The 14,231-nt window shown below is 38.3% G+C and overlaps 1 protein-coding gene across 1 annotated transcript in view; it reads right to left on the bottom strand.

Annotated features, from left to right (window-relative positions):
* Positions 1–1,191: 1,191 nt before the first annotated feature.
* Positions 1,192–14,231, bottom strand: part of CTNNA1 (catenin alpha 1) — a 222,978-nt gene continuing 209,938 nt past the window's right edge. The window contains exons 16-18 of the mRNA XM_054038540.1: positions 13,617–13,722; positions 6,370–6,504; positions 1,192–2,407 (exon numbers count right to left, since the gene is read on the bottom strand). Coding sequence (XP_053894515.1) covers positions 2,120–2,407; positions 6,370–6,504; positions 13,617–13,722 — 529 coding nt within the window. The 3' untranslated portion in view covers positions 1,192–2,119. The remainder of the gene's footprint in view (positions 2,408–6,369; positions 6,505–13,616; positions 13,723–14,231) is intronic.

Raw genomic sequence — 14,231 nt, 5'->3', positions numbered from 1 at the left:
ACTAACTTCAGTAACAGTTGAGTTCTCTCCCCCATCCTCTGCCTGAGAAACCCCTGCCTTTTTGCGAGGTATAACCCTTAAACCATTCTAGCTTGTTTTGATCCTCCCCACGAAGGACTAGTTCAGTCTCTTGCTAAATTTGGCTTCGTGGCATTTGATTTGGATTTTCAAATTACATTTAAATCAATTGTGGCTATATTGTAATTTGTTGCTACCTTAATGACTTATAAGTTCTGCATACAAAATACAATAGCTAGCCAACTTTTAAATAAAAATAAAGATTACTACTTTAATTTTGCTGCACATCTAAAGATAGTTTAAAAAAATCTGATTAGCTAAAAAAAAAAAACCTAAGGTAATGTGCTTATTTTGGTGAGAGTCACCGAACAGTCTAGGGCAGATAACCTTTAAATAATGTTATTTTAACCCTAAGAACAAAAATGACTCTTCCAACATTGTGTGCAAAGAAACTAGCTCATTAACCCTTGAATGCCAGTGCCTCTGGCATACTTTGAGTCATCTTTTAAAAACAGATCTATTTTGCCTATAGTATCTATAAATGCAGCGCATTTGTAGGGTAGCATAAAAGCTCTTGTATAATATAGATAGTACACTTATACTGATGAGGACAAGATATAATTTGCTTGGAAAATAGAATAAATTCAGCAAAAATATCCTTACAGAAACCTTATATGAGTGATGTAAATGTTTATTCTGATCAGCATTTTTGTACTGTAGTAGCAATACCGTGAATATATTTTAAGTCTGATTTATTTTAAAAAGTGTAGTAAATTGCTAAGTTGATCAAGGTAAATCAAGTCATACCTTCTTAACACAGCAATGACTAGCTTTGTAAAATTTAATTACCGTCAAAATGATTAAATCCAGAACAGGTCATTTTCCTTTTTTAAAAGTGTGCTTTTAAATACAACAAACTTTGGCCTGTACAATTCACTAACTTAAAAAAAAAAAAAATTCATAAAATTTAAATAAGACAGAAAAATTATACCTTGTAGCTAAAGTTATCACAAATAATATAAAGTCTAAATTGTAGCCTGAATAAACACTATTCGCTGGATTTCTTTGCAAGCCCAAGGCAGGATGCATAGCAATTATCAGAAATGAGTACAATGATGAATTTGCATTTGAATGCTGGGGGGAAAAATGCTAAATTTACAGCACGACAACATACCAGCTGATAAAGCAACTTTATTAGTGTCCTGCGGCAAAGTACATTAGTAATTTGTAACCAACCATTAAAATTCTCATTTTGTGTTATAAAAAAAGGAATCAGTTTCCTCCATGATGCATTATATGTTTTACTGAATTTCTTATGGGTTCTCCTCCTGGAGAGACATACATGAAAAACCCTTAACAAAAGGCCTATTGCAAAGTAACCAGAAAATACTTTACCCTCAAGATGCTTTAATGGGCTTTAATTTTCTGTCAAATAGCTCTAATACCCACAGCTCAAGTAGTGTCTTGGAAAACAGCAATTTTAAACAAATGCAACAAAAAGCTCTATTTCAAATTAAAAAAGAAAAATCAAATCCACTCAGGTTAGAAAAGTGTGCGACAGTGTATTACTTTTCCAGATGTTTTTCCACTGCTGCCTTATTGTATAAGAAGCACAGCTAGCACCTGCTATCCTCCTATTCTAACACACAAAGTTTATCCCCTACACACACCATGTGTGAATACACTAATGCATCCATTAGTAATTTAATTCTCTTTTGAGTGATGTTTTCCTCTTGATCACAATGTAAAACTGCAGTCATTGAAAGACGTAACATGACCAGCTACTAAGGTTAATGATTAGTGTTATCGTAAGATTCTTTGGTTATAGGATATATTTTAGTTTAGCACAGTTATACAAAATAATTGTCACCTAGAAATATGCCCCTGAAGTCTAAAAGCAACCTAATATTAAAACATTTGCAGACTGAGGTTGTATTGATAGGATTTATAAATTTGAGTATTTCCCCATGTAATCTAAACAAAGTTATCCAAATTATATTAAGTAAATACATTTTAATGAATAGTAAACTTTTGAAATCCTTAGAATATTAAAAGTAAAGTTCTAGAAGTAGCAGTAGTGGTCTGAAAGAAAAACTTCTCTTTAAATACTCTCCATTGCCTTGAACTCGCTGAGAGCCTGCACAGGATTAACATGTTTCTTCTGGGATGCTCTTTTGATTTTGGTTTGAGTTTCATCCTGTTTCTCTCTCTTGACCAGAGGTTTCTTCTCTGGAGCCTTCATTTTCCAAGACACAGCAGGAAGGTTCAGGGAAGCCATTCCTTGGGACTTTTGATATTTAGTAGATGCCACATAGGAAGCCTTCACTGTTTGCACCACTGCATTCATCAGGTTCTTTGCAGCTTGGATCAGAGACATAGCACTGTCCACCTACAATAGATATCACAATCATCATCTGTTTTTGGCAATGCCCATGACCTGCTATGCACTGCAAGAACTAAGCAAACACAAGATGTTTCAGAAGCTTTGTGACTTGAATTTTTAGAATATTTTAAGGTAATTCATCCTCTTATTAAGGAACCCTCAGCAGGATTTCCAGAAGTGATGCTATGTTTTCTGACTCTTGGTAATGAGAAACTGACTCATACCATCAGACGAATGAGCAGTATTTCTGTGCACTCAATGGTGCCTTTTCCATATTTATGGACTATTTAAAATATTTGTACTTGGCTGTTTGCTGTCAGTCTTGTGGCTGCCCTATCACAGCAGCTTCCACTTCAATTAAGTGTATTATAGCTATGATGATATCTTAAATCGCTGATTGATAAATATTTAAATCACACTGGCATATTAAATCACATTAGGAGGAAGGTACTATTAAGCAGTTTCAGCCAGTGATGAAGTCCATGCAAGCAGGATTAAAATGAAGAAAGCTGCATTAGAGAAAACAGTTCTTTCAGAGTAAGGAAAAGATGAAGGGTAAAATTATACCCTGGGAGACCGAACTTTAGCTCCTGCCAAATTACCAATGTATAGATGAACCCAGTAGAGTAGAGGGCCACACCCAATTTGCACAAAATTGAATAGATTATGTCAGCTGTTCTCCTCTTTCATATAGGGGTGTGGTTTACAGAGACCAGAGATGCCCGCAAGCAATGCCGCAGTTCAGACAGGTATGGCATGAAGGATTACATGCTAGGATCTCAAGTTTCTGCTGGATGTTTCTTCATATTAATGGTAATAGATAGAAGCTGACTTTGGGCTGTAATTTGGGCACCCAAATGTAGTTTATTTACCTAGAAATTTTTATTATTAAAAAAGGAGAACTTAAGGTGAGGAATGGAACTCAGCTTTTCTGTTGCTCATGCCAAGGTCCTTTTTAAAGAGAAGTTGAAAGAAAGAGGCAGTCTGAAGGAACTGCATTTATGGCAAGCAGGGGCAGAAGGAAGAACATACAAAAATGCAATGGAGAAAGCAGACAGTGGGGAAGATGAGAGTTGAATTAGGGGAGCAAGCTGGGCAAATGTCTGAGCATGATCTAGGGCATGAAGGCTGTGTGCATCAAAACAGACCAATACCACACAGTCTTGCTGAAATAATGGCTTATCCTCTCCAATTCTAGGAGTCTACTTTGAGCCCAAAACTATGCAGCGTATGCTTGTCCTATTATAACAACTCACTGCCATTTTAAAACAATATATTTTAAGTCTATTTTATTGCCATGAGTGCCCATACGTATAACAAAAGGAATAGCTACATACACTTGAGAGTTCACATGCATAAACCCCATGGCAAACTAACAGTCAGATTGATTGGGACACTCAGAACAGGCTGTAGACCACATTACTGATGTTTAGTGACCCTTGATTTTGTTAAAATTTCTGTTCTAACTGAAAGCCTGGGTATTAAGCAGGTATCATACCACTTGTTGCCTTTGGCAGCCCACTGCACTACTAAACTTAAGCTAATGTTTTCACCTCTTGGTAAATTACTACATTTTTAAGAACTGGTTGGCACAACCAGTCTTGGGGTTGTGCAGTTGCACTGTGTGCTTCCTTTTCATTCTAGTCAAACTGCTTATTGGCTGCTTTGCCAACAAACTGGTGCACCCACTAAGACTTGGAGTCTCTGGAAAAAATAAGACTGTGTCCTGGCTTTGAAAGAGACCTAACCATTGAATAATGTGACCCATCACATCTGCATAGACTGGCCACCTACATCAAGCTCATGTAAGTGTACAGATCAAGTATTTCCTTCCTAGAACTCAAGACATTTTAGGATAATAAACTGCATAGGAAGCAGGTTTCAGCACTTGGATTCTAAGCAGAGCTGCAGATTCACTGAGTTGATTGTTTCAGGGAGCTGCTAACTGCAAAATTTCTTTTTCAGAGGGTCTGCTGTTCTCATGGTCTGTGTCCTTTTTAAAAAATAAAAATACAGCTTTTCAAAAGACTATTTGTTGTAGGTCCTAGAATGGTCTGAAGCAGCTTTTAGCCTGCATGATCCAGAAGTGGTATAAGTACTTCAGGCTCTCCCTATGATTTATATAGTTCCAGTGTGCTTGATGCTTTACAGATTAAGAGAGCTCTTTCCCCAGGGTGCTCGCAATTTGGTAGCTAGTGACCAGATCTGAATGGCAAGTCTGTGCTGGGCCCTGGTGTGCTCCCCTCCGTTCAATCAATCTAACCTGCTTTCCTTAACCTAACCAACAATTTGGAAAATATATTTTTATCTTCACTGCTCTTTACAGAATTTTTCCAAATGTGAAGAAATCCGCAAAATTATGCAAAACATGTGGGAGGGAAACAGCTAAATTCCTGAATTTTCTTGCCTGGATTCTCTTTGCCATAGTTAATTCTAGTTGTTCAGTGATGCTTTGCCAAATTCTTGCTATGGAATTGTGTGTGTATTTTTAGTTCAGGGTACAAATTGTTAATATTTATTTTTAAAGACAGAGTGCCCAATTCAATGGGAAGCAGTGGACTATCTTTTACAGCACAGATTTTCATCCAATAATGTGCTAGAGGCCAAAAAGTGTTAGGAAGATTTAGCCATGTTCTTATTCAATGAAAAGAGATAAAAATAAGGGGACTGTAGTAAAGATACTAGCCTACTGATATGGACTGATTTATGTCTGAAGGATATGTAAATTAAAAAGGAATTTTATAATCACAGTAAAACCCTAGAGCACATTCTTGTATAATAACATATCTAGTATTTTGACACCACAATGCCTTCAGCCTCACAGATAACAGCCATGCATCACAGATACATAGCAACACATGTTCTGCTGCATCTTATCGCTCAGTTCCTCACTTCTGGCAGTTTGAGCATGTCCTGCTGCCAGTAGTGAGAGGGTGGCAGAGAAATCTCTCTGGCATGAAGGTGCTAACATTATGTAAAAGTTTGTTACGTTGCCAGAACTGTTTCAATTACATTTTGTTTCCCATTTTTCTCAGCTATTATACTGCACTCACTATTCCTATATTCCTTACAGCAGCCACTTGTCAGTGCAAAAAGCAGTAAAGTGAGAAATTGTACAAGATACTTGCACAAATGAGAAACTGTACAAAGGTTTCTAGTATATGAAACACCTTAGAAAAGATCAGATTTTGAATTGACTTCTAATGACTCAACTGTTAGTACTGTGTTACCAATCCCTTTTGTCCCTCCATAGACTAAATCCTGTATTAACTCCCCAGCATCATTGCTGATTTCACCCAATTAGAACATAAGTGACTATTATAAACAAGTTAGAGCGTGGCAAAAGATTTAATAAATGTAGCTGTTTCTCTCCTATGTAATCTACAGCATGCAGATTCTTCTCAATGAGAAAAAAATCTGAAGTACAATGAAGACAAGAATGCATTTGCTAAATTGATGTCCAGAGTAAGGAATGAGGTTGGCCTTACAGCAGCTTTCAGCTGTCATCAAATAGTGGAGCAACTAAAAAAGTTTAACTTCAGGGCATAGTTATTTTGAAATAAATACCCCTAGATAATTACAAGGTCACCCTGTTCAAAGTCTCTATGAAAACATGGGGTAGATTAAGAAATATACATAAAATTATGCTGATTAGGATGATTTAATCCCACTGTCTGTAAAATCAATAGCCTGTGGAAAAAGTGGTAGAACATTACAAATTTATAGTGAAACGTCTTGCTGAGGGTTATTGGCTAGTAATGAAAGCTGAAAACTAGTTTGAAGATTATTAAGATGCTGATTCTGCCTTCAAGTAGAGGCAGTTATAATATTTGCAAGGGTTTAAAGTTTGGACATAAATCCATGTACCGTTCATTTTATCTATAAGCCTTTAACACAAAAGCTTAAACTGGGAAAACTGTTCAACCTAGAAAGAAAAACATGAAATGGAAATATCAGATCTTACATACCCCAGAGACCACCAGTTCTCCTCCAAGGTTTTGAACTTCTGCCTTAACTTTGCTACAGATGTTCAACTGATGGCAGTATAAAGCAATACGCTGTAGATAGGCTAGAAGGTCTTGTTTGCAGGCAGAATCTGGGCACTGAAAATAGAAAATTGTTATTTCAGAATTTTGAAAAGCAGGAATACTATTTTTTAAAGCTAACTACCCTGACACCAGTAAATCCAAAAGAAGCTTAACTTGTTCAGCTATGTATCTATCATGATGAATACACTCAATTTATGTATTTATAGACATCCGGTCATCTACTTTCACTGTCAAATGGTATGAAAAAAGTGAATAAAGAAACAGTGCGGTAATGAGTGACCATATTAAAAATGGAATACACATTTGTAATCTCTGTATAACAGTTCTGACATACCACTAACTCCACACAATATTTCTAGTAATGTAAGGCAAATGATAATTCTGAAGAATTTCTTGCATTTGAGTTCAAACCCCTTATTTAAGCCTAAATTAACTAGCAGCAAAATTTGCATTTAGAAGTAATTAAACATTAGTATCTGCTAAATGTTGAGATTGTAGGATGAGAAGTCATTGACTTGCAAGAGATGTCAAGTATCAGAGGGGTAGCCGTGTTAGTCTGGATCTGTAAAAGCAGCAAAGAGTCCTGTGGCACCTTATAGACTAACAGACGTATAGGAGCATGAGCTTTCGTGGGTGAATACCCACTTCTTTGGATGCAAGAGATGGTAAATCCACTGTGCAATCAAAATGTGTTCTCAAACCTTGGCATTGGGAGACAGGACTTTCATGTTCTCATCTGCTCTTCCACTAGCCTTGCTGTGTGATCTTGGGCAAATTTCCTAGCCTTTTTTGCTAACAGGTAGTATCTGCATACCACATGGATACTGAAACTGTATTTGTGAAGCACTGATACAGCACTTTGCATCCTAAGATCTCAAGATAGCATTTGTAAATCTTACTTGCAACTCTTAAGAATAGTGTCTTTGTGCCTCGGATGCTGATCTTCCATTTTAAATGAAATGCTTGCATTAGTGAATAATGACCCCTGTAATTCCTCTTACGTAGTATCTCCAAAAGAACAGATATGTAGTCCTGACTACCTCAAACTTCTTATCAATGTGGTAACTCGATTCCTGACAAGGTGTGAAAGTGCTTCAGCAAATGCTATTGCATTAAATCACATAGATGCACATTTTTTAGCTGTGTAATAAACTGACTACTGGGCACAGTACTGCAATAGAGAAGCCCATTTGTTCAGCTCTTGTGGTGCATTGTGGAAGGAGAACATGGTCCCCTGATAGAACAAGGTGATAATATGCTGAATGACCTTAAAGAGTCAAGTGCTCTGGTGTTTCTCAGCCTCATTCCCATATCAAAAACAGAGGAGCCCATCCGAGTGGCAGCCACAGTTCACAATATGCTCTGCACATTTGAGATGAAGAGGGTATATGCACAATCGCCTAGTGTATAGGAAGACTGGAGTTTAGCACGTATTGTAGTCATCTTTAAAAGTGGCAGTAGCACAGCTAATTGGCATGGCTTCTGCAAAGAAAAGTCTCTCTCTCTCTAACCTATTAGAGTTCTTTGTGTGTGTCAACAAAATAGTGGATAAAGGAGAACCAACTGACAATCTGGAATTTCAAAAAGTTTTGACAAAGTCCCTCAAGAGAGGCTGGTAAGAAAACCATGTCACAGGGTGAGAATTAACATCCTGTCATGTTAGCAACTAGATAAAGGGACACAGAACAAAGAAAGAATGGTCAATTTTCAACATGGCAAAAGGTTAGCAGGAAAGGGTCACAAAGTTCAGTGCCAATACTGGAGTTTAGCATATTTATCAATTACATACACTGAAAGGACATTAAGGTTGCAGGATTGAGCATTCAAGAATTATCAAATGCCAAAATTAAAGTGATCTGTATACTGAGGCCAAGAAAGATTAAGCCCAACGTCAACACATATCTCCACTAGTTCTGAGTGCTAGGTGACTCAAGTTTGGCTGCAGTCACCTAAAGACCTGCATCTTCCAGAGCATTTAGCATTTTTATAGCACTCAACATATAAAGCACTGTACAGACAATTAATCCTCCACTTCCTGGAAGGTAGGCAGCTACACACTTGTAGTAGAAAGAGCCTGAAGCATGGGGTCTGGGGCCTGAATTAAAGTGACCAAAAAAAATCAGGCCTTGCTGATATTAAGCAAAATTAGCAAGAGTCAGGCCCTGTTACAAGGCAGATGCCTGCTTTCAGGTTCACTATGCGATACATGAACTTGGCAAGAACAGGGCTGGCATTTCAAAAACACAAGCACTCCTAAGCACGATATATTAACATAAATACATTCCAGAAGGATTGTGCCAAAACACCCCAATACAAGGTTATGGTGTAAACTCACTCCACGAACATAATACAGGACACAGTGACCCTTCCTAAGGATAACGTCAGGATAACAGGGTAACGGCTAGAGATGTTTTGATCAAACCAACGTGTACAAAGTAAAGGGTGGTAACTAACCACACCAGAGGGGCAACACGTAACTTGTTTGTAACAGTGTATAAAAGAGGGGTCACTGAATGGGTGTCTTACTCTGGCTGAGGGGGGAGTGGAAAATCCCGCTACTCACTGAGCCACATTCATTGTGATGGGCATACATGTATTAAGTTGAGACTGTAGCACGTATAAGGCACTAATACCGTGCTTTTTTGGCAATAAACCTGGCCAAGTGCCTTTGCCACTGAAGAGTCTCTATGGTCTTCCTGGGCAGTTCGATCGAAGTCTGCTGTATGGGCTATCTGGCCAGAGCCAGTGCAGCATGCAGAGAGAACGCACGCAGCCAACAACCGACAATAGATGGAGAAAGAGGAAGACCAAATGACTTGCCCAGTGTCAGACTGAATCAGTGCTTGAGCCTAGACTAGAAATCAGGACCTCCTGACTCCTACCACTGAACATTCCTTCAGATTACACTGCCTTGCTCTCCGAGCTGCTGAGTAGCCACAGGTTCCACTGACTTCAGTTGTAGCTGTGAGTGGCAGCTTTTAAGACACCCTGAGCCTGATTTTCAGGATAGGCACCAAGAAAATGAGGAACACATAACTAGTAGTCACCTGTGAAAAGGTTGGTTTAAGTGATTTGTCCAGTGGCACATACAAAGTCTCTGACAGAAGCAGAAACAGAGCCGGATTCTTCTAGGTGGCATTCACCTGCCTCACAACTACAACACATTGCATATTGGAAGGAATAGTTTGAACTACTTTGGCATTTTATTGAGTTCTAAATTAAGGAAATAGACATTGGCCTCACTATGGATAGCTCAATGAATTAGGGCTGCTGCATGTTGTGCAATGGTAAAGAAAGAAAATATTGTTCAGCTGCATATGGAATGGGATAGAAAGTAATGTATTATGGTGTTATTCACCATACAAACATCATCACCTGGAAAACTGTGTTCAGTTCGGGTCATTCTACTTCTAAAACCTAATTGCAGATCTGGGGGTGGGGATGGGAAGTTTGTTCCAAGACTGTTTAGTTCACAGAGTCCGATGAATGAAAGGGAATATGATGAAGGTATACAAGATAAGGAATGGTATCAAGAAGATTAAATAGGAGCACCCAATGTATCGCTGCCCCTTCAAGTTATGGCAACAAGGATGTTTAATTAAACTAAAAGGTAACATTTAAAACTGCTAAAAAATAAACACTTCTTTATCAGTCAATTAACTTGTGAAAGAAAGAAAATTAAGTAACGTTTCACAGCATAAATTAGTCATTAACTGATTGGGGGGTGGGGGGGTGTCAGGAAGAAATGGCCACTATGAGCAAGTTATTCTCAACTCCCATGACATTTTTTGCAGCTCCCTCAAAAGGATTTTGTATTGGCCATTGTCCAGTATCCTGTCTCTGACTAGATGGAGCATTAATCTGCTGTGGTATGGCTCCCATCAAGGAGGTAACCATCTCTGTGACTGTTAGAGGAAGTCAATGTCATTCACATTCATCAGTTGGCCTCCAATAGCTCAAAACTGGAAAACTTGCTGAGGCACTTAGAAAAGCACAACAAGATTTGGCTGTTAAAACTCAAACCCAGGATTGCTATTCATACAGACTGACACCTGACAAAAACAGCACGCAGTAAAAATGTGTTCACATTTTTACAAGATCTCCTAAGAAATAGAACCAAACTTTCTTAAAGAAAACAAGGCCTCTCCATTGGAATTTGCTTACTAACAGAAAGCAATTGATAGGTTCAAGTTGGCAGGCAGAGCCATTTTCCTTTCCAGCATAACAACCCCATTTTAGAATCTGAACATTGTAATTTTTGTGGGTTAAACCTTGACACGGTGCCAGTGGCCCAGAGAGCAAATTCCACTACATGTATAATACATGAGTTTTGCATCATGCAGTTACAAAACCTGTAAGAGGACATTTAGTGGAGGAAAATTTTTTATTGCCACTGGATAATCATTTTGGCCACACACAGCAGCAGCCAAATGAGAAAGCACTAATCCTGCATCAGAAGACATTTTCCCAAAAGCAGCCTTACACTGTGAGCATTAGGCATAATCAAAATCTTGCCTAACGTAAGGGTGCTAGAAGAGGCTGCTATTATTTTATTGGAAAGCTGGGGAAATGCATAAGCTTTCCCTACTGGTTCACTGTGATTTCACAAATTGACAATTGATGTACCTCTTACAACTATCAAAGACTGGAAGCAATAGAAATTTGTCAGAGTGATTTGTAAGTGTTCTTGTAGAGACAGGAGAATGAATTTTATGAGAACCTCCATTGTGCTGCAGTCATTTCAATTTCTTGAGGTATTTGCAACTTACTAATATTTCCCCCAATTCAAAAAAATCCTGATATTTTGAGTGAAAGATGAAACACCTTTGGGAAAATCTGAACTTAGACACTTTTCAGCTGATTTGAAATACCTTAGATAATAGCTCATTTCCTTTGAGGCCATAAAAGCTATAAAACTATTTGAGAGCAGGAGTTAGGATTTCCTGACACACTAATTGTGCACACTAGGGGCACAATTCACCTAGTGCCATGTGGTTAACACAACATGACAGTGCACCCCTTAGTTCAGTTCCTGCTCTTGGCATATGAAGGCATTAACACTCCATTGAAATGGCTGTATTGCAAGTCTTCTGTAATTGAAAATAGTTCTACATTAACAGATTACTGCACTGTTTCTATAGATGCATCCACACTTATGGTGACACGTAGAGCACAGCCACGACACACACACACGGGTATAATAGTAGCGTAGACTGAGAGGCATGGCCTAGGTGACAAAAACAGAGTGTTCCCGCTGCTGAAGCCTTTCCCTCCTGTCCGAGCCTTTCCCTGCCATATGTAGTTACACATACCCTATATGCTGCTGCAAGTGTAGCCAAGGCCTGTGAGTATGCAAGCAGACCCAATGAAATATATAAGCTGAAAGCTTAAGAATATAGGGTATGAAAAAAGTTATAGTCTTGTCAATATGACTAACCGTCACCACCTGCTTGTCTCCCCATCTCCTCACGATACCTGTCAATTTTTTAAAAAGAAAGACTTTTCCAATCAAAATAATCCAAAACATGCATTTAAAGAGTTTTGTTGTCTATTTGTTGTGAGAGCACATGATGGCTTTTCATCATCTGAGTGTGTGCGTGGAACACTACTTTAACTTGTAGCAATAGACGACTTCAGCTAACAGAGTTCACTGTAGATTTCCGAAGGCAAGCTAATTCTGAAATCTTGCCCTGCTTGTCTGAAGAGGTGGCATCTCCCCATTCTTCACCTTAATGCCAGGACTTCACTCACTGCTGATACGTGAAGGGGGGGAGGAGAGGGGGGAACCATTTGAAGCAGCCTTTCCACGCTATTCCATTGAGCTGCTGTCAGTTTATTAATATTAAACATTCAGTAAAACTAATAAATTTATATCAGTCATAACAATTGTCTCTGGAACCTGGATGAAACAATTAAAACATCTGCATTGGTTTTAAGAGCTAATTCTTTTTTAAATCAAAACAGGTCTCATTCTTGAATCACATGCTGTGTATTTGTATTGAGAGAGAGAGAGAGAGAGAGAGAGAGAGAGAGAGACTGACTGACTGACAAAACTACCTATAGCTGTGCGAAAGTAAAACTTGGTTAATCACAAACCTCAAACCTAAGCTACTTGTATTTCAGGACCTCTCAGGAGCATCGACTATCATGAACACCACAGATTTCTTTAGCCTTCGATGTCTGTGCTTATCAAAAATGTTATCAGATAGAGTAAGATTTTTGTTTTATTGTGATTGTCACTGTGGTATGAATACCTTGTATGATAACATGAGCACTTAGTTCATTATATGACTGATCAAGCTAAACCCTGTTAACATTTGCAGTGACAAAGCAAAGCTCCATTGATAGTCCTCTTGCCAATGGGCTTTAAGCAGGCGAGTTCAAGTACAGAATAAGGAAACAGCTGCCTACCCTGCTGACACTGTAGTGCAATATTAGTGGGAATGGTGGCCCTCTTTGGATAAAACACAAACAAACCTATTCTGCCCATCTCTCCTGTATATCCATATAGAAGATAGAGATCCTGTGGAGCATTTCAAATATAACTCACTGTTAACTCTACTCTCAAACATCTCCGCAGAAACAGGAAGATTAAAATCAAGGCTGTGCCTGATCTATTACTGGGAGCATAATGATCTTTACTGTTTCAAAGTAGCAGCCGTGTTAGTCTGTATCCGCAAAAAGAACAGGAGTACTTGTGGCACCTTAGAGACTAACGAATTTATTTCAGCATAAGCTTTCGTGGGCTGCAGCTCACTTCTTCAGATGCATAGAGTGGAACACACAGACAGAAGATATTTATACATACAGAGAACATGAAAAGGTGGAAGATCTTTACTGTGTTGCCTACAGAGTCACATTGTTGCTTTGCGAAGCACTCAGGGATATCTCGAGTAGGACAAAACCAAATTCTATTCTTTTCAGCTAATGTAAAGAAACTAGGTACCTGATTTAAAACAATGAGCTGTTAAAAGTATCTGTATGTGTTCAGGGGTTTATGTTGATGGGGCAGCAAAGCAGTTGGGAGAAACAAGGTAGAAGAGCTGTATTCACAAAGTGATTGTAGAAAACTAGATAGGTAGTTAAGCCGCCAATCCTTCTCAAGGATCCACACAGAACAATTACTCAGTTGTGATGGAGGCTTATGAAGATAAATTATGACTTACATGGTCAGCAATAGCCCGTCCCAGCTTGTCCATCCTTGACCCAGCCTCTGCAATTTTCTTGGCTGCACTAATCACATCTGATGTATTTTTTAGTGGTCCTTTACCTCTGCAAAACAAAGCAGATACTACTTTTTGGCACCAAAACAAGCATGTTGCTTCTCTCTCATATTCCGTTTTCCCAACTCCTTAACTGAACTGTATTCACGTGGGTAAGGTGGACATGCATAATAAGAATAAGCAGCTCACAGGAAAGTTATCACACATGCTATAGTGTATCAATAGCTCTCTCATTTGTAAGTCAAGTTTCCCCAATGAGTTCACAAATCTTTGTCAAGTTGATAAAGGGCCCATGTTTTGTGAAAAAAAAGAAAAAACAAAAAACAAAACAAAAAAAACCAACTTTATTAGGCTATTTATACCTATTGTTTCAAGCAATGTAATATTACCATATGTAATAGTATATTTCAGAAGTTAGATATGTTTTGTGACTATCTAGTTTTTATGGAATGTTGAATCAATGCCTGAGAAAAACCTTATCAGCTTAAATAAAAGCTTTACTGTTAAATTTCAAACCGCAAGACAAGTTTAAACATGTTCAGAAAAACGACCCTAGTC

Source organism: Malaclemys terrapin, chromosome 8, assembly GCF_027887155.1.
Source record: "Malaclemys terrapin pileata isolate rMalTer1 chromosome 8, rMalTer1.hap1, whole genome shotgun sequence".
NCBI classification, from domain to species: Eukaryota; Metazoa; Chordata; order Testudines; family Emydidae; genus Malaclemys; species Malaclemys terrapin.
The sequence above is the reverse complement of the archived record's forward strand: the minus strand, read 5'-3'. Positions and strand labels throughout refer to the sequence as shown.